The sequence below is a fragment of the Podarcis cretensis genome (genome assembly GCF_951804945.1).
Source record: "Podarcis cretensis genome assembly, chromosome: 14".
In the NCBI taxonomy this organism is placed as follows: Eukaryota; Metazoa; Chordata; class Lepidosauria; order Squamata; family Lacertidae; genus Podarcis; species Podarcis cretensis.
The window spans coordinates 55296160-55323649 of NC_137183.1; the positions used below are offsets into that span (position 1 = coordinate 55296160).

Genomic DNA, 27490 nt, shown 5'->3' on the forward strand with positions numbered 1-27490 from the left:
TCAGTTCACCACAGCCTGCTTCAGCAACACGGAGCCTGTGGGGATGACCACCCAACCGGGCGGCAGGCCCTCCGAGCTGCCCGCCGAGTTCATGCCGGTGGAGAGGTCTAGGGCGCCCCCCGCAGGCAGCAGCGAGAGGCCCTCTGTGCCCCCCCGGCCCCGCTCAGTCCTCCCGCTGGCTTCCTTGCAGCTCTGCGGCGGCCCCTGCCCACCCCCGCCGCCTTTGCCAGGCCGTGCCGCGCTCCTCTCGGGCAGGGCCTTGGCGGAGGCGGCCCCCGCCAGCAAGGAGACGACGGGCAGCCCCAGGCTGCTGGCAGCGAAGGGCGAGGCGAGCAGGGGGTTCTTGGCCAGGTTGAGGGGCGCCAGGACGGGGCTGTGGAGGCCGGCCAGCCCCCCGCAGGCCAGGGCGCTGAGGTCCAGTGGGGCGGGGGCCAGCGGGAGGGGCAGGCCGTGGCTGCCGAAGAGGGCGGCGGGGTTGGGGATGATGATCTGCGCCCCGTTGAGGTAAGGCACGTCCGCGGGGGCCGCCAGGGAGGGCTTGGGGGCCGGCTGCAGCTGCAGCAGCTCCTGCTGCTCGTGCGAGATGAAGTGGCCGTGCGCCTTGATGTGCTTGCGGAGGGAGCTGGGGTCTGTGTAGCGCTTGTGGCAGCCGGGCATCTTGCAGTAGTAGGGCTTGTCCACGTAGTGTGTGCGAGTGTGCTTGAAGCGGTCGCTCGAGTTGGAGTAGCGCTTGCTGCAGCCTTCGTAGGGGCAGATGTAGGGCTTCTCGCCTGCGGGGGGAGGAAGGGACACACGGAATAGTAAGGGAAAGGCTTCCTTGAAACCAGCAATCGAAATTTGCACCTGCTGTCGGCCTCTTGAGAACAACTGAAGGTGCCAGGATGGAGCCTGGCGAGGCCATCGTTTTGTGCTCCCTTCATCCTTCAATAGATCGCAAAGAGCTGGCCCAGAAGGCACTCTAAACTAGAGCTTTCCAAACTGTGTGTCGTGACATGTTAGTGTGTTGGTTGCAGTGTTTAAGTGTGTCACACTAACGCTCCTCACACTCCTCCCAGGGCTGGAAAGGGGTTTAACCTCCAGTTTTCTAGTACAGTCAAACCTCAGATGTCAAACATAATCTGTTCCAGAAGCACGTTCAACTTCCGAGATGCAACTTATTGTACTCATCTATTTGGGTTCCAAAAAAAGCATTTACTTCCAGGTTTTCGGCGTTCGGGAGCCGAAACATTCCAAAACGGAGCTGTTCGAGAACCAAGGTTTGACTGTAAAACTGAATTTCTGTGTCACAAAATGATGCACGTCTACAAAGCGTGTCACCAACATTAAACGTCTGGAAAGTTCTTCTCCAAACTGTGGCACACTCCAAACTATAGATGGCAGACTCTAGTTGACAGCCACCAGCATCTCAGATTCTCCCAAGGAGAGAGGGCAGCGAGACTTGGAAGTCAGAGGTTTAGGAACGTAATTCTGCATTGCAGGAGGTTGGGCTAGATGGGGGTCCCGCCCCCTGCCTCACTTCTAGGATTCTATAGGAACATGAGAGTAGGGCTTTTCTCCCAGTGGCCACCCAGGTGCCTGTGGGAAGCCAGCAATCGGGATTGGAGCACGAGAGCAACTCTCCCCTTCTGTGGTTTCCAGCAACTGATATTCAGAAGCATAGTTGCTGCAGCTAATAGTCTTCCATAGCCCTCTCCTCCCCCGTGAACTTTCCCAATCTTCCTGGAAAGCTTTGTCGTCCGTCTGTCCCCTGCAAGGCAGCTGCTCTGCTCAGAAGGGACACCTGGACTCTGCCCGAGGGGCTTGCAAAAGTGCGCCCACCTCCCTGGCCTCAAGACTCACCTGTGTGGGAGCGGTTGTGGATCTTCAGGTTTTCCAGCCGAGAGAAGCTCTTGTTGCAGGTGGGGCAGCGGTGGGGCTTTTCATTGGTGTGCGTGCGGATGTGGATCAGCATCTTGTACCTGGGGAGGGAAGGAAGGAGCCCGTCAAGATGGCGGGGGGGGGGGAAGGAGGAGGAGAGCAGAGACTTCTTCCCAGAGTGCTTTCAACAGGGGCAAAGAATCTGCGGCTGCCATGGTCACCCCGACTGTTGGCGCTGCAGACTGCTGGGGCGAGTCCAGAGCCAAACAAAGCAGGGAGGTGCCCCAGGCTCCCCCCCCCCTGCTTGGCCACTCCTGAGGCTCTGTCTCCCTCCCCACAGCCAGGGGGCTGCCAGGGGGGAAGAGAGAGACAGCGTCCTCTAAGCAGGAGGCCCTAAACCAAGGCGGCTTCCTCCATTCTTTGGAAAGTTCCCAAAGGCTGTCCTGGAGGGAAGGGGCACCGCCGGCAGCAGCCTCGCCCTGGGGATCCACCATCCAAGAACCACGGGGTTAATGAAGGGCTTTCCACCCCCAGCCCCATGCTAACCAAAATGGGCAGCCTGACTTGAAAATTCTCCCAAAGTCTTAAAGGGGAGCCTTGTGCTCTGCGCAAGCCAAGCAAATTTGGGGAGCTCAAACATGAGGGGTTTTGCTGCCCCCCCTCTTCTGAGCCACGGGTAGCCAATGTGGTGCCCACCCGAGGTGCTGTCAGCCTGCAGCTGGCACCCGCGTCCAGCAATGCCAGAAGCTGCCTGGATGTCTGCTCAGCACAGCTCTACAGGAGATGCTGCTCTCCGTCTCGCTCCTCCGCCTGCTGCGCATGGTCCCTGGGAAGGAAGCCTGCAGGCCCCTTGAGGGAGGACCAGGGCTCTCTCCCATTCACCAGATGCCTAGGCAGTGAGCAGTTTGCTTACCTGGCATTGAAGCCCCTTCCGTGGCGAGCGCAGCCCTCCCAGTGGCAGCAGTAGCCGGCGTCCTTCTCCGGCTTCACGTGGAAGTCGTTGACGTGGTCCACGAGGTCTTGCAGCAGGTCAAAGGGCTGGTTGCACTGGAGAAGGAAGAAGCAGAGGAGGGGTGGGCTTCAGCCTCAACAGAGACCAGCAGGGCCCTGGAGGGAGAGGCGCCCCCACCCCAAAGGCACGGCTCACCTTTGACCACCGGCACACCAGCTGCTTCTGCAGGGGCATCTCTGCAGAGAGGCGCTTCTCTTTGGGGCCCCCCAGGAAGGCTGAGGCAGGCAGGTGCAAGGCACCCCCCGAGTTGAGGGGCAGGAAGAACTGGAAGGAGCTGCGGAGGCCATCGATGTAGCGCAGGGACTGGAGGTCCTGGGGGGACGAGGAGGGGCGGTTGGAAAGGAACAGAATGGTCCCCTGCATTTTTCTGGCAATGCAGAGGGCTTGATGGTCTGGCTCACAAAGCCTGGGAATGCTGGGATGGCAGTCAATGGATTGAGGAGGAATCTTGACAAGACAGAAGTACTGTTTGGGGGACAGGGGGCGGGCAGGTATGGAGGACTCCCTGGTCCTGAATTGGATAACTGTGCCCCTGAAGGACCAGGGGTGCAGCCTGGGAATCATTTTGGACTCACAGCTGTCCATTGATGTGCAGGTCAATTATGTGTCCAGGGCAGCTGTGTACCAGCTCCATTTGGTACGCAGGATGAGACCCTACCTGTCCACAGACTGTCTCACCAGAGTGGTGCATGCTCTAGTTATCTCCCGCTTGGACTACTGCCATGCGCTCTGCGTGGAGATACCTTTGAAGGTGACCCGGAAACTACAACTAATCCAGAATGCAGCAGTTTGACTGGTGACTGGGAGAGGCTGCCAAGACCATAGAACACTGGTCCTTTAAAGACCTACATTGGCTCCTAGTACGTTTCTGAGCACAATTCAAAGTATTGGTGCTGACCTTGAAAGCCCTAAATGGCCTCGGCCCAGTATACCTGAAGGAGCATCTCCACCCCCATCGTTCTGCCCGGACACTGAGGTCCAGCTCTGAATGCCTTCTGGCGGTTCCCTCCCTGTGAGAAGTGAGGTTACAGGGAACCAGGCAGAGCGCCTTCTCGGTGTTGGCGACTGCCCTCCCATCAGATGTCAAGGAAATAAACAACTATCTGAATTTTAGAAGACTTCTGAAGGCAGCCGTGTTTAGGGCAGTTTTTAATGTTTGATGTTTTACTGTGCTTGATGTTTTAATTGGTTGGAAGCTGCCCAGAGTGGCTGGGGAAACCCAGTCAGATGGGTGGCATATAAATATTTAAATATAACAACAATTACTTTATGTGACAGGTTGCAGGTTCCTATTTTGGCGAGGAATGGCAAAGGTGGGCAAGTCAGGAGGCTCCCCCTCCCCATCTATCCCCCCATCTGCCACTTGAGAGGATGCCCACCCACCCCTGCAGGAGACCCATAGAACTGCAGAGTTGGACGGGACCCCATGGGTCATCTAGCCCAACCCCTGCCCTCCCAGCTCAGCCAGAGTCTGGCTTCCTCTCAGTGGCCTGGAGTTCCACATGGTCTGGTCCTTGAGAGTTCCCTTGTCTCCCATTCAGCTGCCTCACTGGGTTGCTGCCAGGGAAGGTGCCAGAGCATTTTTGCCACTCGGCTGCCACCCACGTAGTAATAATAATAATAAATAATAATAATAAATTTTATTTATACCCCGCCCTCCCCAGCCTAGACCAGGCTCAGGGCAGCTAACACCCAATATAAAAACAGATTGATTGACATACAACTTAAAAACAAGATTAAAATACAACATTAATGGAAACTCAAATCAAAAACTTTTCTGGAGATGAAAACGTCAAGTCTTCACCAAGGCTAACTATCCAGAGTGGTCCTACATGGGCCAGAATAGGGGACACATCCCTAGCGCAGGACCCTGGGGCACAGCAACCTCCTCTGCCCCCAGCAACTCACCCGCAGGGCGGAGGAGCTCACCAACTCCCCGCCGCTTTGCCTGTCGGGGGAGAGCGAGGCGCGGCCCCCGCCGGGGGAGTCCAGGCCGGGAGGAGGAGGAGGAGAGAGGCTCAGGTCGATGGTGGGGGTGGAGGAGAAGCGGGTGTCCCTCTTGTCATGGCATTTGGGGTGCAACTGGAGGCCTGCAAAGGAGGGGGAGAGATGCAATGAAGAAGCTCCTCCCTGCACTCCCCGGCCCCGCCCGAGTTCCACGACTCCAGCAGAGCCTCCCTTCGCATCTGCCCCCCACCCATTGGCCACTCACCGTCGAGTGGGGAATGAGGCGAGTCGGGGCTGCTCTCCTCCCAGATCCGGAAGTCCTGGCGGAAGGATCGGGGCCTGGAGCCACCCAGGGTCTGGTTGCCCTTGGCTTGTGCCGCCTGGAGCTTGGAGATGCTCAGCTTGAGGTCCAGCGGCTCGTCGAGGGAATGCATGGCGAGTGGCCAGGGAGAAGGCCACTCTTGTCAGTTGGGGAGGGGGGAGGAGGATGATGCTTCGAGGGGCTCCTCAACCTGGTATATGACAGAGAGAGAGAGAGAGGGGGGGGGTAAGGAAAAGGAGGGGACATTTTACCATATGTGGTGGGATTGTAATGAAATTTTAAAAAATTGGGAAATGATATACAATGAATTGAAGAAAATGTTCCATCTAACATTTGCTAAGAAACCTGAAGCATTTCTGTTAGAGATTGTAGGAAAAGACCTGCCAAGGAAATTGAGAAATACCTTCATGTATGCGACAATGGCAGCGAGAGTCTTAATAGCAAAGGATGGAAGAACAAGGAAACCCCGACTAAAGAACTATGGCAAGAGAAACTGATGGACTATGCAGAACTGGCAAAATCGACACACAAATTACGGGACAAGGATAACTGTGACTTTAAAGATGAATGGGAACCTTTTACAAAGTATTTGAAGAAGCAACAAAGTGAACTGGACTCCTTGGCAGGCTTTGAATAAACACTCACAAACTTTTTATTGATAATAACTAGTCAGATAAATTAAGGATTTATACAATTTTGTAACATGCAGAGAATAGCATCTATAGAGAAACCAGAGATTTGAACTGAGGGAATTCGGGGGGGGGGGATGTTTTATGGGGGGGTGAATGGGGGGGGAACTAAGGATGATATGTTGTAAGCTAATATGTTGTATTTAAATTCCTAATAAAAATATTAAGAGAGAGAGAGAGAGAGAGAGAGAGAGAGAGAGAGAGAGAGGGAGAAGCTGGAGCAGCTGCACCACTCTGGATCAGGCCCCAGGTCCCACATGCTCCCGCTGGGCATCAGGAAAGGAAATATGCTGATTGGACTCTCAGTGGAGGTTTTTAAAACCCATTATGTGGGAGAAAAGCAATGACAAACCTAGACAGCATCTTAAAAAGCAGAGACATCACCTTGCCAACAAAGGTCCGTATAGTTAAAGCTATGGTTTTCCCAGTAGTGATGTATGGAAGTGAGAGCTGGACCATAAAGAAGGCTGATCGCCGAAGAATGGATGCTTTTGAATTGTGGTGCTGGAGGAGACTCTTGAGAGTCCCATGGACTGCAAGAAGATCAAACCTCTCCATTCTGAAGGGAATCAGCCCTGAGTGCTCCCTGGAAGGACAGATTGTGAAGCTGAGGCTCCAGTACTTTGGCCACCTCATGAGAAGAGAAGACTCCCTGGAAAAGACCCCGATGTTGGGAAAGATGGAGGGCACAAGGAGAAGGGGACGACTGAAGGGAGGACGAGATGGTGGGACAGTGTTCTTGAAACTACCAGCATGCGTTTGACCAAACTGCGGGAGGCAGTGGAAGACAGGAGGGCCTGGCGTGCTCTGGTCCAGGGGGTCGCGAAGAGGCGGACACGACTAAACGACTCAACAACAACAATGTGGGTTTGTAGCTCCCCAGAACTGGCCAGCAGGGGGCAGCAGCTGCTCCAGGAAAGGCTGGCAGAGGGCATTGGTCACAGGGCTCCCCACCACCACCAGCAGCAGCAGAGAACAAAGTCGCTCTGCCCCTCCCCTCGAGGCTGGCAGATCAAAGAGTCACAAGGGAGCCTGCCTCCCTTGTCTTGCTCTGGGCCCCAAACTTCGCTTCTTCCTTCCCTCCCGGGTCTTAAAAAAATGACTGCACAAAGACCTTGGCACAACTGGAGTGTTTCTGCCCCATGCGGGCACCGGGAGATGTGATGGGTGCATCCTGCTGGTCTGCAGACCTCCTGCCAGCTGCTCACCTGGGCAGGGCAAGGGGGGGGGGGCTTTCGCTCCAGATCCTGCCTGGGACTTTCAGCAGACACAGCTAGAGCCCACCCCACTGGTAACCAGCCACACAAATTGTTTACTGGTGAGGCAAGGCTGGCGGGGGGGGGGGGGAGTCTTTCAGCCTCTCTCGTCCAATTTTCCTCTAACGGTTTATCCACTCACACTTGCCGTCTCTTGCCATCAATATCCATTTCAATTAGCACCACAGGTTTCAAATTAAATAAGAAATGCTACTCTCATGGGTGACAGGCAATGTGTGATTTGGGAGGGCGGCAATTTTTAACCTCGCCGTTTTCATCGCAGTAGGACTTGTATAGCACTTATTTAGGAAAGCGTATCATTACACATGTGCAGAGTGCCACTATCTCCTCACCGGGGCGGGGGGGGGGAATCAATTCTTTTCTGAAAAATTGGGGGGGGGGGTTTTGAAAAATTGGGAAACACATTTTCCAGCCCAATTTTTATGTGGTTCCCCGCCCCCCAACAGGCCTTCACCTCTGTAGCCGCAGTTATGCTTTTGGGCTCGGTGTTGCAAAGGAAATTGACAGAAATACCCCCTCTGTAAATTCATGGGAGTGTAAATTGTATGTGGGGCAGGAAAGGGTGTGGAAATTTGGGAAGGGGGGGTCTTTTTTTAAAAAAAATGCTTGACATTCTTATCTAGAGGAATGTGCCCCAGTAGCCCTGGTGGAAGACTATTGGTTCATAAAGGCAAGTTATTTCCATTCCATTGAGGCTCCAATAAACACCCCAATTCCACAAAATCACATTCATGCTATTTATCAATTAATGAAGGACAAATAATCTGAGTTAGAAATAACGGGTGTTGCCTTCAACATGGCGCTCACGTGAATGCTCTGTGGGGTTAGGGTGATCCCCCTCCTTCTTGCACCCCCTAAATCTGTGCCGGTCCCTGCTTGTGGGTCTCCTATTGAGGCACCCCACTGGCCACTGGCCTCATCCCTCATGCAGGTTCTCCCCATGTCCTTCACCTGCGCTGGCTCTCCAGGTGTGGTTGGACGGCAGCTCCCATCAGCTCTGCTAAGGGCCAGAGGTTATGCCCCACACCTGGGAGTGGGAGTCATGTTGTCTCTCCCTGCTTTGAAGGGGAGGGGGCTGCCTAAGGCCCGGATGTTGTTAGACACCAGCGCCCATCATCTTCATCACCATCTGACACCCTGGGAGTCCAAACACCGGGAGGTCCACACGTGGCTCCATCCCTGGCTTAGTCCAGATGCTTCTACTGACACTTGTCCAGGAGACCTTCCTCACGGGGGACACAGGGCTAAAACCCATCTGGGATGCTGATGGGGGGCAGCGCACCCCCCTTTCCGTTGCTGCCGCCTCCTCTTTTCACAAGGATGGAGGCTGCTCTGAAGGTCCCAGGAGCAGAATCGCCGAGAACATGGATGAAAAGGGGGGCTTCGGGGTGGGATTTATGAGTCCTGGCAGTCAAGGGGGGGTGTCTACCTGCCAGTTCCCCTGTGCCTCCTTAGGCATTGTTGTTGTTTAGTCGTGTCCGCCTCTTCGTGACCCCCTGGACCAGAGCACGCCAGGCACTCCTGTCTTCCACTGCCTCCTGCAGCTTGGTCAGACTCATTCTGGTAGCTTCCAACCATCTTGTCCTGTGTCGTCCCCTTCTCCTTGTGCCCTCCATCTTTCCCAACATCAGGGTCTTTTCTAGGGAGTCTTCTCATCACCAGGTGGCCAAAGTCTTGGAGCCTCAGCTTCAGGATCTGTCCTTCCGGTGAGCACTCAGGGCTGATTTCCTTCAGAATGGAGAGGTTTGATCTTCTTGCAGTCCGTGGGACTCTCAAGAGTCACCTCCAGCACCTCCTTAGGCATAGGGGCCCCAATTCCACAGAAGTCACCAGCCCTCCTGCCTTCTCCAGCAGCTTGGAGAGAGGGATGCGCTTTTTGGGGACATCCACCCAGAGGGGAAAGGGAGGGAAGTAGCGGGCGGCGGCAAGAAGGAAGCCTCCCCCCAGACCTCCAAGATTTGTCGGGCCCCGCCCTGCCCCTTCCTTGCCCGACGGCACAACCGGAGGAGAGGGAAGACTCAGCTCGGGCGACTTGCTCAAGACCCGGCGCGCCGCATCTTCCACGCAGCTCCGGGAACAAAGTGAGCCCTCGTCCAGAAGCCCCGCCCTGCGGAGAGTTGGGTCAAGGCACTCTGCGTATGCTCAGGGGCGCCCGCCTGCCTCGTCTTTTCCCTCCCGGAGCACCGGGCGGCGAGGTCCCCACGCCCTGCGTGACCCCGAGCTGCCTCTGCCTCGACGGGGACTCCCGCCAAGCTCGCTGGCCCGGCTGCCAAGTGCCCAGCGACGGGCTGGGCAGGGCTGCGGCTCGGTCTGTTTTCCTTCGGCTCCGGCCCCGCCTGCCTCCCCAGGCAGCCCGGGAACGCCCGGCTACTGCCGCTGCCAAGAGCGCATGAATGGAGGCGCAGGACGCGACGGGGCGCGCGGGCAGCGAGCGCAAGGAAGCCAAAGCGGCCAGCGGAGGGTCGCTGGGGGTTGTGGGGCCGGGAGCCGGGAGCCGGAGCCTTCCCCTCTCCGGCAACCTCCAGGTGGCACCTGCTCCCTCGCCCACCCCCCTCCCGGCTGGCGGAGGCCGCCTCCTGCCCTCCCTGCCTGGCTGGCACCGCGCCACGGCAGGCGGCAGCGGCTCAGACGCGCAGGAATGCGGCAGCGCCTCCCGCGGAGCCGGAGCACGGGGGGGGGGGGCAGGCCCAGGCAGGAGCCCCCGCCGGGCCGACGCCTGCGAGGCAGAGGGGCCCCGACGGCCTCGGTGTGCGGGGCGGCCCACCCGCGCGCTGGGAGGTCAGAGGCGGCTGCATGAAAGCGCATCCTGCCCCCCCCCTCCCGGACTGTCCACCCTCGAAACAAAAGCGCCGTCGGCGGTGGAGTCAGCACATTTCTGGGCTAAGACATCGTTGTTGTTGTTGTTGTTATTATTATTATTATTATTATTATTATTATTATTATTATTATTTTATATACCGCCCTATTCCCTGGGCGTTTAAGAGCGGTTCACAAAATAAAATCAAAACATAGAACCACAAAAGACATAATCAAAATTAAAGCAACAGAATAACCCCCCCCCCACAAGACACCACACTTTAAAATGGCACAGAATCTTAGAATTATGATGGAAAGGGCAGTAGAGGGTAATTTAGTCAAACTCCACTATTATATGATTCTATGAACTCCCTGCTGTGAAGGAATCTCAGCTCAAAGGTCCCTGACAGGTGGCTGTCCAACCTCTGCTTAATAATAATAATAAAATTTTATTTATACCCCGCCCTCCCCGGCCAGAGCCGGGCTCAGGGAGGCTAACACCAATAAAATCACAGTAAAAACATAATGGGGGGGGGGCAATTTAAAATACAGGTTAAAATGCAATTTAAAATGCAGCCTCATTTTACAAACCACCAAGGAAGGAATAGTCATCACCTTCTGACATGAGAGAATCCCACAATCCTAGAATGGTAGCTGGAAGGGTTCTCCAAGAGTCATCTAGTCCACCCCCTGAAATGCGGGAATTTAAACTAAAGCATCCATGACAGATGGCCATCCAGTCTCTGCGTCAAAACCTCCCAGGGAGGAGATGGACCCTTGCTCTGAGGCTGAGCTCTCCTGCCAGCTACCACCAACCCAGCTGAACTGAAGGAGTGCAAGGTGCCCTCCCCACACCCTCCATGGGGTTCTGCAGATGGGGTTCTGCACCTTGGGGCAGGGACCCTCCCTCTGGGCTCACCCCGCCAGCGCCCAGGAGCTGCCAGGTCAGTATGGGCCAGGTTCAAGTATATAAAGCTCTTAACAGCTGGGGACCAGTCTACCCTGCTAGATCACCTTAACCAATAGATGGCCAGTAGACTGTTTTGATTGGCAGAATTGGCTACAGGTGCCACGTACCAGTTTCACAATGGTAACAACCCCTTCACTTGGTGTGGAGGTACCTGAACGTTGGAACTCCCTGCTGACTGATATGCTGTACCATTTTCAGCACCAGCTAAAAACATTGTTTAGATAAGCCCGGGTGTTTAGAAATGCTAGTGTGAATTTTAATCTGATTTTTAGTAGATTTTGAAGTATTTTTTTAAAAAAACAACAACCCACAACTTTATTGTTTTATGTAAACTTTATGAAATAAATAAATAAAACGTAGCAAACTAGTTTCCCCATTTCAGGAACCAAGAGGACAAAAACTTTAAAAAAGAATGGGAGAAGTTTATAATTTACTTAGGAGACCCCACTGTAACCAGATGAAAACATTAGCAGGATTTTAATTTCACTTGTAATGTAACAAACATTATGGATAATATGGATGGATATAAAATATACAGTATGCAACAATATGCAGCTGAAGATGTTGACAAAAGGACCCATGGAGTCTCGAGATTCAGAGAATTCTCTATACACGGATATGTATTTATAAATTTATGTTTGTAAAATCAAATAAAAATGATTTCAAAAAAACAAACACACTATTTTCCCTGTACTGGTCTTACATTTTAATTTTCTTGTCTCATGCTCCTTTCCCATGGTGTTTGTGTCCTTGAAGAAGACTGTGTCGAAGGTTAAGGCCAGAGGCAAATTCATGATTTGAAATAACAATAGGAGGGGCCTGGTGCCCCCAGCCCCCAACCAGGGCTTGGGGCCAAAAGGCGGGGGATACCAACCAAGAGAGCGGGGGGGGGGGAGGCCCTCCAGCCTCTTGTGGTGGGGCTCATCCGGGGCAGCAGAGGAAGGCCGCAAACCCAGGCAGCAAGACTGGTCACATCCACAGCCGTAGGGGACCTTGGGGTCAGCAGCGCCTTGCACAACGCCAAAATTAGGCGCTCTCCTCTGCTCATGTTCCATTCTAAACCACAGTTGTGGCGCCCCCTACAGCACACCGGAGGCTCTGCACCCGTCATGCTCCCCTAAATCCGCCTAAAATTCCAGGCTAAAGAAAAGGGGAGACAGGAGAGCCTCTTTCAAATATCCGAAGATGGAGCAAGCTTGTTTTCTCCCGCTCCGGAGGGTAGGGCTCGAACCAGTGGCTTCAAGTGGCAAGGGACGAGGTTCCGACTAAGCATCAGGAAGAAGTTTCTGAAAAGCGAGAGCAGGGAAGCAGACTCCCTTAGGCAAACTCGGCCCTCCAGATGTTTTGGGACTACAACTCCCATCATCCCTAGCTAACAGGACCAGTGGTCAAGGATGATGGGAACATCTGGAGGGCCAAGTTTGCCTATGCCTGCCCTTAGGAGATGGTGGACTCTCCTTCCTTGGAGGTTTCTAAGCAGAGGTGGAATGGCCACCTGTCATGGACGCTTTAGCTGAGATTCCGGCATTGCAGGGGGTTGGGATGGATGACCTTGGGGGGCCCTTCCAACTTGATTCTATTATTCTAGTCTGTAAGCTTAAAGCAGTGCTACACCACTTTGACAATAAGGAAGAGTGCTGGGAACTAAAGGGGTGATGTAAACCAGGGGTCAGCAAACTTTTTCAGCAGGGGCCAGTCCAATATCCCTCAGACCTTGTCAGGGGCCAGACTATGTTTTAGGGGGGAAATGAATGAATTCCTATGCCCCACAAAGAACCCAGAGATGCATTTTAAATAAAAGGACACATTCTACTCATGTAAAAACATGCTGATTCCCGGATTGCCTGCGGGCCGGATTGAGAAGGTGTTTGGGCCGGATTCGGCCCCCAGGCCTTAGTTTGCCTACCCATGGTGTAAACTGTATCTCCATGCGATTTGTCCCCTTAGCAAACTACTGTTCCCAGGATTCTCCCCAACTGTTAGAGCAGTGCAAGGGGAGGTGTGGAGGGCCCTCCCTCCCCCTGCTCCCCACCCGAGAGAGGGGCCTGCTGGGGACTCTGCCTGGAAGGAGCAGCTGGCAGGAGGCAGCTCTGGCAGGCTGGGGCCAAGCGTGGTGGCGGAAGAGGCCTTTCCTCTCCCTCACCGCCATGTGTCAGCTGGAGGGGTCGCACAGCTGCAAGAGGAATCCATTAGAAAGGAGGCGAGGGCGGAAGTGGGTGGGGAGCTGCTGCTGCTGCTGCTGCAGCAAGGAGAGGGGAGAGGGGAGAGGGGGCCCCCTCCCTCCCTCCCCAAAGGCTGCTCCACTTCCCTGCTTAATTGCATGCAGACAAGGGAGGCAGGATCCTGCAGGCTGTCCTTGGCAAAGGCCCAGGCGGCTGCAGGCCCTATAGGAAGACACCCCCCCAGGGTGCCCCTCGCTGACCCCTCCTGGAAGCAGGCTGGGGGGCAGCAAGGCTGTGCCTGAAATAAGAAGGGGTCTCGAGGGCAAGGAGGACCCTGTCTGGCTCCTTGGCTTTTCGCCAAGAGCGGAGAATTGGAGCCTGGCCTCTTCCAAAGACAGGTCAGAGCTCCGCTGGCCACAGGAAGCCTCTGGGACCCTCTCCTTCGGCCAGAGTTACTTATTTATTTGATACGGGGACATTTCTCCTCCTCAGCCTCTCTCTCGAAAACGCCCCAGGGCAGCTCGGGCCAGAAAAAACAAGCCGGAGTGAAAACAATTCCTCTACACAGAGGGAGAGAGGGAGAAGCCTGTGCAGCTCAGTTTCCCTTGTTACATAAAGCAGCAAAGCAGATGTAGAGGCATCCCACCAGCCACCTAATTCTCCCTCACCTGGGTCTGTGTCCCACCAGGTCCTACTCAGAGGAGATGCAGTGAAATGGGTGACGCCACGTTGGCCCGGTCCCTTGGCCTCAGGCGCTGGGAGAAGCAGCCACCTTTGCTGAAAGAGCCCACTGAATCATTTATTTATATGTTGCATTTATAGCCCACCTCCAAGGATACAATCAAAGAATTGTCTGAAGGGACCCCAAGGATCATCTAGTCCAACCCGCTGCAGTGCAGGGATATGCAGCTGTCCCGTATGGGGATAGCAGCAATAAAACTGGCAGCACCTTTGCAAAGCTAAGCAGGGTCAGGTATGGTTTCAGACTGGATGGGAGACGGAGTGTTGAGTTCCATGCATCACAGGGGGTTGGACTAGATGGCCCCTGGGGTTCCTTCTAACACTAACATTCGAGGATTCAGAAAACCTACAACCTTGGCCTCATGAGCACCATGCTTTAACCACCTGAGCTACCCAGGAGCTCAAATATTCCCCTCCTCACCTAATCTCCACAAAGCCCCTGGGAGGCAGGTTAGTCTGAGAGAGGCAGTGACTTGCCCCCCCCCCACAAGGTCACCCCCGGTGAGCTTCATGACTGAGTGGGGAGATTCAAACCCTAGTCTCTCCCAGGTCCTAGTCCAACACTCCAACCACTACACCACACTCCCCTTGCCTAGCCCTGCCCTTCCCCATCACAAACCCCACTCCACCCGACAGCAGGAACTACAACTAATCCAGAATGCGGCAGCTAGACTGGTGACTGGGGGCGGCCGCCGAGACCTCATAACACCAGTATTGAAAGACCTACATTGGCTCCCAGTACGTTTCCGAGCACAATTCAAAGTGTTGGTGTTGACCTTGAAAGCCCTAAATGGCCTCGGTCCGGGTAGACCTGAAGGAGCGTCTCCACCCCCCGGACACTGAGGTCCAGCTCGGAGGGCCTTCTGGCAGTTCCCTCCCTGCGAGAAGTGAAGCTACAGGGAACCAGGCAGAGGGCCTTTTCGGTAGTGGCGCCCACCCTGTGGAACACCCTCCCATCAGATGTCAAGGAAATCAACAACTATCTGACTCTTAGAAGACATCTGAAGGCAGCCCTGTTTAGGGAAGCTTTTAATGTTTAATAGATTATTGCATTTTAATATTATGTTGAAACTGCCCAGAGTGGCTGGGGAAACCTAGACAGCTGGGCGGGGAATAAATAATAAATTATTATTATTATTATTATTATTATTATTATTATAGCAGAAGCCCCTCCAGGAGGCTTTGCTCAGGCGGCCCCCTGGACCTGTCCCTGCACTCACTCCTTAGCTCAGGAGCCAGTCCTGCTTGACAACCAGGCCCACCCAGCCCCCTCCACTTACTCCCCAATATCTCCCCCCACCGCAGTTCAAAGGGATTGTGGCCTGTGCCCCACACAGGAGGGGAAACAAAGTTCAGCTGGGGATCAAGCCCAATCCCCTCACTTCCCTCTCGCCAGAAGAGCCAAGAGAGGGGGGAGAGACTCCCACAGCTGGCAGGTCACCAGGGGGTCTGCGAATGCCCCCCATTTCCACAAGGCCGTTTGCTGGGGAAGGAAAGCTGGCGTTCCCCCATTGCAAGGGGCAGGACAGAGAGGGAGGGTTCAGGGCAGCAAATAAATATAGGCAGGTTTGCAAGAGGAACCCACATCTGCCTCTGATTCTGGGGCCAGGCAGGAGCTGGGCGGAGGGGGGACGTCTGGCCCACCCTGGCAGAGCCTTGCAGGGAGTCTCAGGAATGAGGCAGGGTGCAGCTGCCACCGAGGTGCGAAGCAAGCCCCGAGTCTCCCAGCCCCCCCCCCACAAAAGCCAGTGGATTCCTGAGCTGCTCCAGGGAGCCAGCTGGGGTGGGGCGCTTTGGAGGCAACGCTGCTCTTGGAAGCAGAGGCTGCCAAACCAAACTGGCCCCCAGCACAACATTCCTGGGAACAAACCTCCCAGCCTGGAATCCAGAGGAACTGGATGGGTGAGGGCCACCTCTATCGATTTCCAGGGGGGGCGTGCAGGCAGCCCCCACCCTGGGGCCAAAGGCGTGGGGAGGAGGAGGAGGAGGAGAGGTTCCTGGCCTGGGGAAAAAGGGGAGGCTGCCTCCATCTCTGCAGCTTGTGTGACGATGCCCCTCCAGTGCTGGCCGGCAGCTGCCCCTCCTTCTCCAGACAGAGGCTGGAATGCTCTCCTTGACCCAGAAGGACCCACAGCCTCCCAGACACGGGCTCCTCTGGGCCTCCCCCCCCCCATTGCTCCAGGGATTGGGTTGCCGGTTCAGGGCCTGCCTGGGAGACAGCTGGGGGCTCTGGGTGGGAAACTTTGAGGCTCAGGGCTGCCCCTCCTCCTGCAGCCCCCCCCAGACAGGAACAGGAAATGTGCCTGATGAACAGACCCAACACACCCTTCTCTCCATCCCGCCCCCCCCTTCAAGCCACTTCCATCCTGTCCTGACTCATATCAATCGCAGCCAGGCAAGAGCTGGATGTGGTCAGGGAGCTGCCAGGAGCTTCTGCTCCGCCAAAGAACACAATCCTTTCTTTCTTTCTCCCTCGCCTGTGGCGAGTGCGAATCTCTTCCAAGTGAGCAGGCAGAGGAGCTTCCCTCCCCCCCACACACACACTAGGAAGACCACTGGTGCAACCTCCTGGATGCTCTCTGGGCCTCGTGGTTCTCAGACCTGGTGCCTGACCTCCAGCTGAGACTACATAACACCGGTCCTGAGAGACCTACATTGGCTCTCAGTATGTTTCTGAGCACAATTCAAAGTGTTGGTGCTGACCTTGAAAGCCCTAAACAGCCTTGGCCCAGTATTCCACCCCCATCATTCAGCCCAGACACTGAGGTCCACCTCCGAGGGCCTTCTGGCGGTCCCCTCCCTGCGAGAAGTGAAGCTACAGGGAACCAGGCAGAGGGCCTTCTCAGTGGTGGCACCCGCCCTGTGGAATGCCTTCCCATCAGATGTCAAGGAAACAACTATCTGATTTGTAGAAGACATCTGAAGGCAACCCTGTTTAGGGAAGCTTTTAATGTTTAACAGACCACAGTATTTTAATATTTTGTTGGAAACCGCCCAGAGTGGCTGGGGAAACCCAGCCAGAAGGGCGAGGTATAAATTTTTTTATTATTATTATTATTATTATTATTATTATTATTACTACTACTATTGGTGCCCATTCCGAGAAGACACTTTCTGGCCCTCCCATCAGCTGGTCTTCCTTGGGGTAGCATCTACCTGGGGCACCGACCTGTGACACACGCAGCGTGAGGCCATGCTGAAAGTTCAGCCACCCCCGTCATCTTCCTTTGTGGCAGATGGGCAGCCACCTTCGCCCAGCAGAGCAAAAAGTCGGCTTCCGAATGCTGTTTGCTGGGAGCTGCAAGCGCGGAGCAGGGGAGAGAGATTGCTCTGCCATCCTGATTGCTTCTCGGCTCCGGGGAGGGTAACACTATCGGGGACAACGAGCCACAAGGGCTCTCTCTGCAGCTGTTGGCAGCAAGCAGTGTCAGAAACTCGGATGCATAAGCTAGGCGCCAAAAGGCTCCTTAAACCAGGGTTATGGCCGCCAAAACGGAATGTCTAGTTGCCATTTGGGAACCAAATGGCTTGGTTCCCGAATTTTTTTCTGATCATGCAGATAAAATGCGCTGTTGATGTGTAAAAACAGTCCCGATCCAAGGATCCCCAGGCAGGCACCTCCAGAAGGTGGAGACATCAGGTGGCATCTGGGCATCTTCACTTGGTCGCAAGTGGCCAATAGCCAGGTGCAAAATGCACCTCTGGCACCTGGCGAATTTTGAACCCTGGCAACAAGGCTTCTGAATCACAGCTGTGAGGCCCAGTCCCTGCTTGGGGGGGCTTCGCTTTGCGGTGTCTCGTTGCCAGCGTTCAAAATTCGCCAGGCACATTTTGCACCTGGCTCTCGGCCTCTTGCAATCGAGAGAAGATGCCCAGGCGGCAGGTTGGTGCCTGATGTCTCCCCCACCTGGAGCAGCATGTCTGGGGATCCCTGGATCTTGACCGTTTTCACACACCAGCAGAACGTCCTATGGAATTCTATCCATGGTATTTTATGTCCACATTCAGAACAAATTTCAGGAACCAAAAAGTTGTATTGAAAAATACGAGCATCGAGCAGCCTGGCCCCAAAATGGCAACTAGGCATTCTATTTTGGTGACTGTAAGCCTGTTTTAAGGAGCCATTTGGGGCCTAGCTTATATATCTGAGTTTCTAACCTGCTTGTTGGCTTCCCAGCGAACAGGACACTGGTCCAGCTGGGTCCCCGGAGCTTGATGCAGCAGCAGCCAGCCTCTTCTGACTTTTGTACATTTGAATGTCTTCTCACAACAGGGAAGAGCAAAGGACTGGCCTCCTTCTCCTTCTCGATCCCCAGAGGCCCCTCTGCACCGGCCTCCTGAATTCCAGACCTCAAGACGGGGCCTTGCTGTGGGCAGACCAGACCCAAGCAGAACAGGCGACTAGTATACCTGAAGGAGCATCTCCACCCCCATCGTTCTACCTGGACACTGAGGTCCAGCGCCAAGGGCCTTCTGGCGTTTCCCTCCCTGCAAGAAGTGAGGTTACAGGGAACCAGGCAGAGGGCCTTCTCGGTGGTGGCACCCGCCCTGTGGAACGCCCTCCCATCAGACGTCAAAGAGAAAAACAACTACCAGACTTTTAGAAGACATTTGAAGGCTGTTCAGGGAAGTTTTTAATGTGTGACATTTTAATGTATTTTTAATCTTTGTTGGAAGCCGCCCAGAGTGGCTGGGGAAGCCCAGCCAGATAGGTGGGGTATAAATAATTTTTTATTATTATTATTATTATTATTATTATTATTATTATTATTACTATTATTACTACTACTATCCTGCAAGACCCAGCAGGACCTGGACCCTGGCCTTTCACGTTGATCAGAGAAGCTGGCAGAGGAAATCCATCTTCTGACCACAGCTATAATGGGACCTCCAGGGGACTGAGGCAACCTTCTTGAGTCTGTAGCCAGGAACATAGGTGGGAAGGGTTGGGCTCAGCTGCTGAGCACCTGTTTGCATGCAAAGGTCTCAGGGCCAGCAGCCAATGGCATTTCTAGGTAGCACCAGGAAGAGGCCCTGCCCAAAACGCAGGACAACTATACCATAAATAGAGGTGGTTATTGTTATTTATTAAAAATCATATCCTGCCCTGCAAGGTGCTTTACAACATAAAAACACAAACTACATAACATGGCAACAAGATACAAAACAGACCCAACTATTATCCGTATTAAACTCATACAAATTTGCAGCCGTATACGAAACAACAAGCAGCACTGCAACAAAGTCTTTCCCAAGTTGTTGACTGATTCTCTCATCCCTTTGGGCAAAAGGAATTCTGGTTGGTAGCATCTGCTGTTATTTGGGATTCTGTAGGTGGTTGCAGATTCTGGAGAGCCAGCGAGGCCCAGGCTGCGCATGATGGGCTGGAGGTGGACTCTATTTATATCTGTGTCTCTTTGCAGCCAGTTCTTCAAAGTGCCGCCTATTCCTCCTCCTCCTCCTCCGCTCTGTCCTGGCCAGGCTATGCCTCTTGGATCCTGCCCTGGTCCATTTGGGCTCTGCCCCTCCCTGAGGCTTCCCGCCCTCTACCCTTCATCCAACAGACCTCCGAAGGCAGGGCAGAGCCAGCCCACAGCTGCCTGGCCACACACACTGCCTCCCCCTCCCTGGCCTGGCATGCTGACCCCAGCTGGCCCCTTGCCACCTGCTGTGGCTGACCAGACAAGTGCTGTTCTCCTGGCACCAGCACACACCCTTGAGACTGTGTGCCCCTCGCAGGGACAAGGGACAAACAAGCAACACCACATCCACGCAGCTCAAGAACCCTCCATCAGTGCTAGGCACCAAACGGCCCCTTAAAGCTAAGTTGTGGTTGCCAAAGCGGTCTATTCACCGGGGGTGGACTGGATGACCCTCGGGGCCCCTTCCAATGCTGCAATTTCATGACTGTATGATTCCAGCTATGTTGCTTGACTGTAGTTTGCTCTTAGAACAACACACTTGTCTCAGGGTGCAAGAAGGAGAAGGAGAAGAATAAGGAGAAGAAGAAGAAGGGGTAGAAGAAAAGAAGAGGAGGAGGAGGAGTTGGAGTTTGGATTTGATATCCCGCTTTATCACTCCCTTTAAGGAGTCTCAAAGCGGCTAACATTCTCCTTTCCCTTCCTCCCCCACAACAAACACTCTGTGAGGTGAGTGGGGCTGAGAGACTTCAGAGAAGTGTGACTGGCCCAAGGTCACCCAGCAGCTGCAGGTGGAGGAGCGGAGACGCGAACCCGGTTCCCCAGATTACGAGGCTACCGCTTTAAACTACTACACCACACTGGAAATGGAAATGGAAAAAAATACTAAGTATGGACTAAAGCAGAGGATTTAAACTGTGGTTGCCAACCTAAGTACCACTCTAGGTGGTTGCATTTGGACCATAATAAACAACAACAACAACAACAATTTATTATTTATACCCCGCCCATTTGGCTGGGTTTCCCCAGCCACTCTGGGCGGCTTCCAACCGAATATTAAAAACAATACAGCATCAGACATTAAAAACTTCCCTAAACAGGGCCGCCTTCAGTTGTCTTTTAAAAGTAAAATAGTTGTTTATTGCCTTGACATCTCCTGGGAGGGCGTTCCACAGGGCAGGCGCCGCTACTGAGAAGGCCCTCTGTCTGGTTCCCTGTAACTTCACTTCTCACGGGGGGGGGGGGACCACCAGAAGACCCTCGGCGCTGGATCTAAGTGTCCAGGCTGAATGATGGAGGTAGAGATGCTCCTTCAGGTATAGAGGACCGAGGCTATTTAGGTCTTTAAAGGTCAGCACCATTAGTAGCAAGATGCGCCTGGCTAATTTCTAACACAGAACTCCAGCCTTGATGGCTGTGCAGCTGGCCGGGGGGGGGGAGGGGGAGGGGAGGGATGCCAGAAATGACAATCTCTCCCAGCACAGCTCTCATCCAGACCAAGCTAAGGGCCAGAAGAAGGCATGTCCCCCACCCCAGCAACCTGTGGTTTTGGCCAAGGTGCTTGCAACTCCCTTGAGGTCACATTTAAGGGCTTTGCATAAGATCAAAGGACTGGCGAGTCAGAAATGACTCCTGGGGTAATCCAGTCCAACCCCCCAGCACTGCTGAAATCCCAGCTAAAGGACCCAGGACAGGGGCCAGGACAGGTGCAAGGAGCTGTCCTAAAAGGCGGGTTATAAAGGCCACACCAGAAGTCAAGAAGATAAACTATACCACTTTCAGAAGACATCTGAAGGGAGCCTTTTCTAAGGAAGTCTTTTAATGTTTAATGCATTACTGTATTTTAATATTTTGTTGGAAGCCACCCAGAGTGGCTGGGGAAGCCCAGCCAGATGGGCGGGGTATTAAATAATAATAATAATGATAATAATAATAATAATAATAATAATAATAATAATAATAATGTTTTGTGGCATTTTGATATTTTGCTGGAAACCTCCCAGAGTGGCTGGGGCATCCCATTCAGATGGGCGGCATTTAAATAATACAATTATTATGATTTTTATTAAGTAAGTTGATCCATTCCTGACAGGTCAAGCAGGGCTCCAAACCAAACTGGACCCTCCTCTCTCCGGAACCAGAGGCTGGGCTGCTCCCCAGGGCCGAGGAGGGGGGAGCATTGTGAGTGACAAGGAACTTTTGCCTGGCTGAAAGCAGATCCTCCTTGGCGGCCCGGCCTCTCTCTCTCCCTGCAGCTGGGGCCCTTGGGAGAGGAGCCAAAGTTCACAAAGAGAAAGGAAGAGGGCACCGCCCACAAGGCAGCCCAGCTGTTCCCAAGGAGACATTGGTGTCGGACAGATGTTGGGGACGTGGGGTGGGCTCCCGCGTCCTGAGCTTCAAAGAGCAGCCTAGGACCATGGCTGGAGGCCGGCTCTGGTCAGGTCAGGGCCCATCTTGGAGGCTGCTGCTCCTGCCTGCCTTGCCCGGGCACCTCTGCCCTGATCATCCTCTGCTTTAGCCGAGCAGCAGCCACCTCTGCCACCTCAGCACACAGCCAGAGAGACAGAGAGAGCGCAGGAGGCTGGGCTCCTTGCTGGATGCAAGACGTGCTGAGAAGGAGCCAGTGGTATCCCGAGCATTCCACCTGGGCAGCTGCCAAGGCGAGGCTGCCAGGCCCCAGGCTGTCTGCAGAGCCGCAGCTGTGATGCAAAGCCAGCCAGGAATTGGGGGGGGGGAGGGAGAGGGAGGGAGAGGGGGTGGCGCAGGAGGAGGAGGTCAAGGGGCCACAGTCATGGGGAAAAGGAGGGAACTTTTGCCCTGGTGCGCTGGGAGAAACTGCCAGCAGGAAGGACTGGTCTGCATAAAGGGATGGCTACAGAAACAGGAGGAGGAAGAAGAAGATGGGGAAGGGGAGAGGAAGGTGGTCCAGGGAGCCCAGCCGCCCTGCAAATATCTCTCCAGGGATCCCTGCGGAAGCACAGGGCATCCATTTGTGCCAGAGCTCAAATACAGGAGCCAGGGCATATTCCAAGAAGGGTGGGGAGGGGCGTTGCCATGAAGCAGGATGCAGCAGATGCCCCATGAAAGGGCACCAGCTTCCTCCTTTTCCACCGTCTTCCCCAAGGGCACCCTTTGGCTTTCCTTCCCCATCAGGAGCCAAGGGCCACCTCGGATAAAAGACACAGCTCTGATCTGCTTCCTGGAGGAAGAGCAGAGGCAAATATAGCGCTGGGTGAGTGGTGGAGGCTCAGAGCAGAGCGTGCTGGGTTCAAATCTCTACTTGGTCACCAAGCGCAAAGGTTCGGACGGTCACCAACTCTCAGCCTGAGCTTCCTCAAGAGCTGTTGTGAGGATAAAATGGAGCGGAGGGGGAAGAAACCCTCTATGATGCCTTTTCTGCTCCTTGGGGAAACAGCAGACACCCCCAAAACAAAGACACTTGGGGGCTCATCCCAGGAAGCCCAGGCTGAGAGGCTCAGCACAGGCAAAAGGGAAGGAGGACTTTTTCACGCAGCACAGAGTGAAACGGTGGAACTCTCTCCCACAGGACACAGCAAAGGCCCCCAACTTGGGTGGCTTTGAAAGAGGACGGGGAAAGGGCTACTGAGGGCTACCAGCCAGGATGGTTGGACTCTGCCTCCACAGTCGATTGACCGCTATGAGAATCACAGACTTGTTGCGTTGCCAGGGACCCCCCAGGGTCATCTAGTCCAACCCCCTGCTATGCAGGAATCTTTCACCCAACATGGGGCTCAAACCCAGGACCCCAAGACTGAGAGGCACATGCTCAACTGGCTGAGCTCTCCAGGTGGGTCCCCTTTGGCCTGATCCAGCTGCAGCCAGGTTCTCCTTAAGCCTTGGTGGCTGAGCAAGGTCTTCTGCTTCCCAGGGCATCTGCCAGCCTAGAGAGGGCAACGCATTTCTCCGGACGGGGAAAGACTGCAGGGACTGCGATCCAAATCTGTCCACTCGCCTGGCCTGGCGCCTGTGTGCGCCAAGGTCTTTAGCAACTGGACACGCAAGTCCTGCCTCTGCCTCCATGGTTCTTTTCTAGTCTGCAAGCAACTGTTTCTACATTTGAAATAAATTTAAAAAATTGTCCAGTAGCACCTTAGAGACCAACTAAGTTTTTTCTGGGTATAAGCTTTCGTGCGCATGCACACTTCTTCAGATACAGTTTCTACATTTGCAAGTCTTTCTACGCCATGAGGACTACAAGCATGCTCTTTAAAATTTAATATGCACACCCAGAGAATTCTAATGCTCAAAAAGACCCAGTGCCACAGCTTGGGAAGTCCCTGCTCATGAAATCCCCCTCTTGCACAGAAATGCCAGCCCTTTGGCACAAATGCAAACAGGACACATCGCCTATCAGACGCAAATGGTGCTCTATGGTCACCTCACCCCCACCCACCCGCTGGGGGAGCCCCCCAGGAGAGCTCAGCTCCAGTTTCCCTGCAGCTGGAAAGGGACCCCATCTGGGTAGGTCCTGCCCATAACACAGGACAGCCCGTTGGTGCAGCCATGTTTGGAGGAGGGAGCACATGTCCGCTGGGTGTTCCTGAACGGGGGCCAGGAAGAGCCACAGGAAAGGCCCAGAGACGACCGCTGAGGCCAAAGCCACGGGGAGCAGCTCTTGCGTTTAGGGAGGGAAAAGTTGGTCGCAAGGTGATCGAGGCATCTAGGAGTATGAGCTCTGGCTGAGAAGAGATCTCAGAAGGCAAGGATTTCTCAGCCTCCAGGTCCAATAAGGCTGGGGCTTGGGATCGCTGGGGAAATGGATCTGTGCCCTGGCTTCACTCGCTTCCAGGGCTGGCCGCAGTGGGATGCGGCGACTGCCGCTGGCTTTAAACAGCACCTCTTCCTCTTTCGAAACGTTCACAAGGGAGGATATTTATTTTATTTAAGAAAATGTATATACCGCTTGATTGTTAAAAAAATAAAATTTTCAAAGGAGTTTACGAAAAGAACGGAACAATAAGATCATCAGGGGGAAAACAATTAGAACATTCAGAACATTAAAACCAGGAATAAACTAAAAACACATCCGCATTCGGGGGGGGGGGGGCTTGTCTAAACAAAAATGTTTTCAGCGTTTTTACAAATTTAACTCATTTATTATATTGCCCAGGGTGGCAAGCTGAAGCTAAATAGACCACTTGAGAGCCAGTGCGGTGTGGTGGTTCAGAGTGGTAGTCACGTAATCTGGGGAACCGGGTTCGCTTCCCCGCTCCTCCACATGCAGCTGCTGGGTGACCTTGGGCCAGTCACACTTCTCTGAAGTCTCTCAGCCCCACTCACCTCACAGAGTGTTTGGGAAGGGAAGGGAGGAAGGGAAAGGAGATTGTTAGCCGCTTTGAGACTCCTTAAAGGGAGTGAAAGGCGGGATATCAAATCCAAACTCCTCTTCTTCTTCTTCACTCCAGCCCCAATAATGGCCAGCTGGGACCCTCCTCCTCCTCTTCTTCTTCCCCCCATCTCCCCTCTGGCCAACCCAGCGCATGCCAGCGCATGGCCGCCTTCTTCACATGCCCCCCTCCTGGCTCCGCTCTGCCTTGTGGCCGACTCTGGCCAGTTTTGGCCTTCAGGAAGGATGGGACTGGCAAGCAGGGAGCCAGATCTGTGGGGCAGGGGGCTTCTCTCGCAGGGCTGAGGGGCTGAAAGACCAGCAGCAGGCAGGCAGCGTAGACGAGTGGGCAGAGCCAGTTCTGGGGAAGGTGGGCTGAATCGAAACAGCGTGGAGTTCAAAGTTCAAAGCAAAATCCGAGGTTTCCGGAGGGGAATCCTAATATTCAGATCCCACGAGTCAGACTCTGCAAGCAACAAACTGACAGCGATGATGGAGAGGAAGGGGAAGGGGGTCCCTTCTGGGGAGGGGAGTATGAAACTCTTGGCCTGGATCCGAGAGAGATGAAGGCAAGGAGGCCGGAAGGAAAATAGACCCAAGTATTAGGCTAGGCAAAGGGAGCCCCCTGGGGAGCATCACTTTCTGCTGCTGCTGCTGCTGCTCCTCAGGCAAAGGAGGGCAGAGAAGAGGTACCTGCCAACAGGAGAAGTGCCCCCCCCATCCCAGTGGGGAGGTCAAGCAGGAGGGCAGATCCCCAGCTTGAGATAAGTCCTCTAGACACGGAGGGCACCTCTGAGGCCACAGCGCCCCCTGGCTGCCAACCTGGGCAGTGGCATCATTCTTAACCCAGGCTATTTGTCTGCCAGGCTGTGCCCAAAGGTTGTTTGGGGGGGGCAGGGACTCCCAAGTGCCCTTTGCCATTTTCCATTTTTTGAAGTGTACCCCCTTTTTAAAAAAATCTATGCAAAACTGCAGTTCCGTCAAGCAAGACTTCAAAACCAAACATGCACCGAGATCTTGCAAGGTCGAGGAAGACCCCTTTGCTGCTGAGCAAGGAGCGAAGCGTCTCCAAGACCAGGCAGGGAGGGGCATGATCCGGGGAGAAGGCCCCAACTCCTCTGTGCTCCTTACTGTCAGCAAGGTCAGAGCAGGGGGTTCCACACTACAGAGCCACTTCCTGCACCGCCCCAGACAAACGTGGCCTCCATGGCAAGCACATCAACCTCAGTCATGCAGGCTCTGATTGGCAGCAGCGGGCTCCCTGGGAAGGGTCATTTCCAAGCCTGTCTGGGGTGCCAGTGGGGAGGGAGCCAGAGACCTTCTGCATGCCAAGCCGCTGACCCGTCTTTGTTATGCTTCTGGAAAGCCCCTGTGATGTGGGGGGAGAAACATGGGGAGTGAGTCCCCAGGGCCCTGTCTCAAGTCTGCCCCAGATCCAGACCTGTCTGACCTTGTGGTGGGAGTCCCACCGGTGACACAGGCCCAAACCCCCACTGCAGCCGCCAGACTGCACCATCCCTTGACAAAAGAGGCTTGGAATCCGAGTTGGAAGGGCCCCCCCCCTGCAATGCCGGAATCTCCACTACAGCCTGCCAGCTGGGGGCCTCGTCCTGGCAGCTCGGAGGCGCTGGCTCCTGTCTAAACAAAGAGGTGCTGGCGGGGGGCTACCTGTCCGAGGCATCCTCTGGCCCGCTAGTCCTGCCCCAGGTCTCTGCCGACGGAGGAGCGCGCTCTGCACATTCTCAGAGGCCCCCTGGTGGCTTTGCCATCCGGCTCTGCTCTCTTTCCGCAGGTCCTCGTTCCTTAACTCTGCCTCCCTTTAATATTTGACTGGAGGGGGGGGTCGAAGGGCAGGTTCACGCGAGGCAGCTCTCCCCCCCCCCGCCGCTTCCCTCCCTCCCTCCCTCCCTGGGCTCGGTGCCTGTTCGCTCTGCGCAGGAAGGTGCCCCCGCCAGCTCGCTTGGCATTCCTCGCATATCTTCCTCCCACCCCCGCCGGATGGTGCAGAGACCCCCAGCGACGTCGGGGGAGGGCGGAGGATGTAGGGTGGGGGAGCAGAAGACAGAGGACGCCGCCGCCGCCGCCGCCCTGCAGCTCTCTCGGTTGCGGATCAAATACACCCGGGGGGGGGGGGGAGGTGGCCGAGAAGGACAATAGCGCCAAGGGAGAAGCAAGCGCTCCGCCAGGCGCGCATCTCTCCCCCGCCCCGTCCCTTTGCCAGCGCCAGGGACCCCCGTCGCCCTGTCTTCGGAAGGGTCACGGGGTGGTGGAGGCCCCTCAGCTGCCAAACCCTCTGCAGGGACCGGATTCTGCCTCCCGCTCCCCACCCGCGCGCCGCCTTCTTACCTCGGCCGGGCCGGGGGCGTCTGGAGGCGGCTTTGTGCGCGCCCTCGGCGGCGCTGCGCGGCGGGCGCAGGTCGGGTTGGGGGTCCCCGGCCTGGTCTTGTCCGCGCCCGGCTCCCCTGCGCGGGATCTCACCGGCGGGAGCAGCGACCTCCTCCTCCTCCTCCTCCTCCGGGAGGCGATCTGCCCGGCGTCTGCCTCGGCCACCCCCACCGGCACCGACGGGGCGGGCCGCGGCAGCGCCACATCTGCGCCTGGGGAGGCGGGGAAGGGGAGGGAGGCGGAGGCTGCGGAGCGAGGGGGTCGCCTGCTTGCGCGGAGGGAGGGAGGGAGGGGGGAGGCCAGGCGCGCGGAGGGTGTTTCCCTTCCCGGCGCGCGTGATTTACGAGCGCGCGGCTGCGGAGAGGGACCCGCTTGGGGCGGCCTCCGACAACGTCTCCATTGCGAAGGCTGGAGAGGAGGCGCCCCTCCCTCCCTCTCACCGCGCGGAGGGGGCGGAGAGGGACGGGGCGCATGCCCGCCCCCTCCCGGCTCCGCCCACTTCCCCGCCGAGGGGGAGGGGGGAGAGCAGAGAGGGAGACGCAGTCCCTCCCCCCTCCCCAGGAAT

General features: G+C 55.3%; 1 protein-coding gene across 1 annotated transcript; it reads right to left on the bottom strand.

The window, feature by feature from the left end:
* On the bottom strand, nt 1–27449 carry GLIS2 (GLIS family zinc finger 2; the record flags this gene model as incomplete). Its single annotated transcript, XM_079953859.1, has 7 exons — nt 26887–27449; nt 5082–5328; nt 4778–4959; nt 3005–3181; nt 2771–2904; nt 1840–1958; nt 1–770 (listed from the first exon to the last, which is right to left on the bottom strand). Exons 2-7 carry the CDS (start codon nt 5248–5250, stop codon nt 1–3), a joined length of 1551 nt encoding a protein of 516 aa, XP_079809985.1. The 5' UTR covers nt 5251–5328; nt 26887–27449.
* Nucleotides 27450–27490: the final 41 nt, after the last annotated feature.